This window comes from Antedon mediterranea, chromosome 6, assembly GCF_964355755.1.
Source record: "Antedon mediterranea chromosome 6, ecAntMedi1.1, whole genome shotgun sequence".
Classification (NCBI taxonomy): domain Eukaryota; kingdom Metazoa; phylum Echinodermata; class Crinoidea; order Comatulida; family Antedonidae; genus Antedon; species Antedon mediterranea.
This window is the reverse complement of record NC_092675.1, coordinates 5,348,153-5,352,400: the sequence shown is the minus strand read 5'-3', so window position 1 is coordinate 5,352,400 and position 4,248 is coordinate 5,348,153. Positions and strand designations below refer to the sequence as shown.

The window sequence follows — 4,248 nt, the reverse complement described above, 5'->3', positions numbered from 1 at the left end:
CATTCATTATGGTAGGTACTCCAAATGTATTTACTAAGTTTATCACTTAGACTTTGCTCATTGATTAACCCTACAAATAAAGCTGGAGTTCAAAGGGCAACTATTGGAACAGGAACTTCTAATGGAAATTACACAAATTTGCTTTATCGTTAACCTATCTGCGATTTTGGAGAGAATATTAGGTAAGAAATTTAACTAACTCAGGTACTGGATGATGCTAGATGAATTATATAAGTTTTAGAAATGTTTTCCAATACATATTGTACAAATATGTAAATATATCTGGATTACTATATTGCCATTGATTAATTTAACATACTTTAGGTTAGGTGCATGAATTCACAATATCAAATTTATAAAATCTAGCACTAGTTTGTTCCCTTTTCAGTATTTTATTGTACCAATATTTTGTTTATGAATAATTCATTTTTTATCATACATAGGAATCAAGTAAAACAGTGGCTGATATAATGTTGAAGTCAATCTATATCATTGGATTACTTTACCTTACTAATTGTATGTATAGATAGATGTTTTCTTATAAGTTGTACAATAATTAGAATAGTGTAAATGGTCAAAACCAATGTTTCAGGCATACTGTCATATTGAGTGGAGTTCTCTCAGCTAAATACACTTAATGTAGGCCTAATTGTAATATGTTGGCAAGTTATAATATTCAAATTATCAATACTTAACTTGAAATTGTCAGCTATAGAAAAAAGATAAATATATTCTCACATTTGGTGCTCCTGCTTTTGCCAAAAATGTGTACCTACTTACACTAACAATGCTGAAAAAAAAATCATATCTGCTGTAAAAAATCAAGGAAAAATAATAGGTTTGTTTTTATATAAAAAGACGAAATAAACAGTTAAATGCAACCAAACTATAATTGTGACATTAAAAACAACATTATTTTTTCAAGGACTACGTCTTTAAAATTACTAAGAAATTGAATAACAAAAAATGTTGTACCGATATAAGTCAGTAAATTTGAAGTTCTATGTTATCAGGTTGCTATGGTGCTTTACCTTATTTCAAGTGTTCCAATACGTCTCCTAACTGTCAAGGCGGTAACTATCTAGATATGGATGGAGAATATTTTGATGAAAATACAAACACAGGTATGTGAAATAATTGTTGCAGAGGGTAATTTTGGATGTGGAAAGGATCGGAGAGAATGTGTGACAGACTCGCTCACTACCAAAATTGTGTAATGTGCACAAGGTTGTTTTTTTAAATACTGTAGGGCATCCTCAAGAATAGAAACTATTTGATAAAAGAGATAACATTTGGTTTTAATTAAGGGTTTAGGTAAGCTATCTGAGGTTTAGTAAAACTTCCAGGGATTAAGAGACGACCTTTTTGGTAATGTTACTGATTCATACATTACAGTGAGTGAATTGAACGTGATATTTGTTGTGCAATGAAGAAAATGAACAACGGTCAATATGGACTATATAACCAGCAATCGTACTGTTGCTGATCTCCAACTATTATTTTTTAAATATTGCTCAAACATATTAAATTAGATTGAATAGATAACAAACTTATAGTTATAAGTTAATGCTTTATTTTCTTCAGGTGAAACTATTTACACTCTTGTAGCTGTTGATCCAGATGCAGGTGATACTGTGACGTTTTATATAAAGCAAAGTTTTACTCGAGATGATGGGTTTGAAGATGGTTATGATTGGTTTTATGTTGAACCAAGTAATGGGAATGTGTCATTTAAACAAAAGCCAAACTATGAGGTATAAATTTTAAGTTTCAACATATATTAATTAGGCAATAATTTTATTTCATATCCAAATCAATCAGTATAATTCACACCATCTTTGAAAGATTAGTTTGTGATTAGTTTACGGTCACCAAAAGCCAAAGGAGGATGTTCACAGGTCTGAAACATGTGTTTTCTTACAAACAAATCTAATTCTTTACCCTTGCATCATCTATCTCTTATTATAAATTGGTGAATCATTATAAACAATTTTTTCTAATAATAAATACCTCATTTCCATAACGCCCTTCATGAATTCACATGCTTAAAGGCACTTCACATAATAGACTCACAGAAAATATAAAACATTGCTTATTGCTACTTAATATATATATAGTTTAAAATGTATATTTTACTTTGATATTTATTTATTTTTGTTTAGTCATCAAACAAATTTCAGATTACATGGAATTTAGATGATGGTACTAATACGGTGAGTTCAACATATTTTGTAACATAGTTTCTCACATCATTAGATCCTTGCCTCATGGTTAACTCAAAAGTACTATAGCCACATCTGATAGTTCTCCAACTATTTAGCCTCTAAATAAAGTTGTCCATAAATAAAAACTGTTATTTTATAATTGAAAGAAAAGAAGCTTTTTCAAGTTTATGGTTGTCCACAAAATGTTTGTTTTAATGGTGACTATCTTCAGTGTGAACGTATCATGAAATCTATCCTTGCTGTTGCCTATGGATTTGCATTTTTAGTTCTTTAAAATGTTATTACAGTCAATCACACATGTTTTTTATCTTCTTTTATATTTTCCAGGTTACATATGGCAACATTAAGGTCTATTTAAATGATCTCAATGACAACTATCCTGTGTTTAACGAACTTATCTACACATTTAATTTGTTCGAAGTAGGTTTACTTTAATAAAATATCCTGGATTTATATAGCGCATAATGTTGCGAAACCTCTGAACATTATTACCCCGGTAATTCAAACATGTATGGAAACATACTCCCATAATAATGCAGCTAGTAATCATCGCAAAGTTGTGTCTTGATCTAACAGGTTACCTATTTATACACCTGGGTGGAGAGAGGTAAACGTAAGTAAAGTATCTTGCCTAAGGATACAAGCAATGCGGCAGTGTTGGATTCGAACCGCGATCTCACGATCAGTAGTCCAACACACTGCGCCACACACCCTTACATTTATATTAATAATTTCAAACCCAAGCGACACTTTTTATTTGTTCAACTGTTGAAAAAAAATAAACATAACAAAGCCCATTACAATTCCTTTTTTTTGTTGGTTATGCAGATAAAAAGTTCCACATACACAGTAACTAAAATTGATAATTGATATTAATTCACCAAATATTTTATTCTTCAATTGAGTATTAAATAATGTTTTTATATTCATGCAATGGTACCAATAATTTCATTTTTTTTGAGAAAGATGAAAGGTTTATTATTTTACTATTTGTATTTAATGTAGTTTAAATATTTAACGCATTCAAAATTATGTGAAAGGAGTAAAATGACACTCGCTGAGCATGTTTTGCAGTGAAAATGTGCATTTTATTTAGGCTTCTAAACTAAAACATTTTTCAGTGCTCCACTATTCATGATACTGTAACATGTGTTATGTATTGTTTATAGAATTCTACAAATGGTCATGTTGTTGACGTTGTACATGCTACTGATATTGATTCAGAAGATAATGGTGTTATTACATACTCACTCACTCAAGATTCACAGGTATATTTTTTTTAACTATTTAGTAGTTATATTAAATAGTTTTATAATAGGAACTCCAGTGTGAAGTTTACCTCTGGTTCTGTGCTACTACCACTTTTGGTACTATGATGAACTCCAGATTGGTAGTTGGTTTTCTGCCTGGTTCATTCGCTACTTACTCTGTAGGTCTAAGAAAGAAGAATTAGGAGGGAACAAGGCATTGCAAATTCTGCTACCTAAGTATAGTGGATCAGGTCTATAATGCATGTAGAACACAATTCAGCAACTTTCTTCAAAATGCTAATATGTATTCTTTCTAGGTTTTTGAGATGCAAAGTAATGGTACCTTAATAGTGAAGGACTCTGATATGTTAGACTATGAAAATGAAGTTATTTATACACTCATGGCAAATGCAACGGTAACTTTTTTTTAAACAAAACTGTGTAATTTTTTTGTGCACTTTAACATTTTTTCTGTTTTATATGACCAATAAAACTTTTCCTAAAAAATAATTCTTAAATATTTATTTGTTCAATATGCCATTTTAATGTCCTATAATAGTTATCCACTTTTACAAAAAATTGGATTGAAAAAATATGTATTTACCTGAAAAAATTGGATTTAACCATTTATTTTGTCTTTTTCTAAGTGAACACAAAATTTTTGTCTATGGAAGTGATTAACTTGTTTAAAACTACAAAATAACCTTTTCAAAGTCTGATTTACCGTAATTAATCTTCATTTTTCATGTTTTTGGCAGACAATACATCTTTAA

General features: G+C 29.8%; 1 protein-coding gene across 1 annotated transcript; it reads left to right on the top strand.

Annotated features, from left to right (window-relative positions):
- The first annotated feature begins 1,087 nt into the window (after positions 1-1,087).
- Positions 1,088-4,248, top strand: LOC140051876 (cadherin-related family member 2-like). Its single transcript, XM_072097207.1, has 7 exons — positions 1,088-1,124; positions 1,585-1,754; positions 2,163-2,213; positions 2,553-2,645; positions 3,395-3,493; positions 3,793-3,891; positions 4,234-4,248. The coding sequence occupies exons 1-7, from the start codon at positions 1,088-1,090 to the stop codon at positions 4,246-4,248; spliced, it is 564 nt and encodes a 187-aa protein (XP_071953308.1).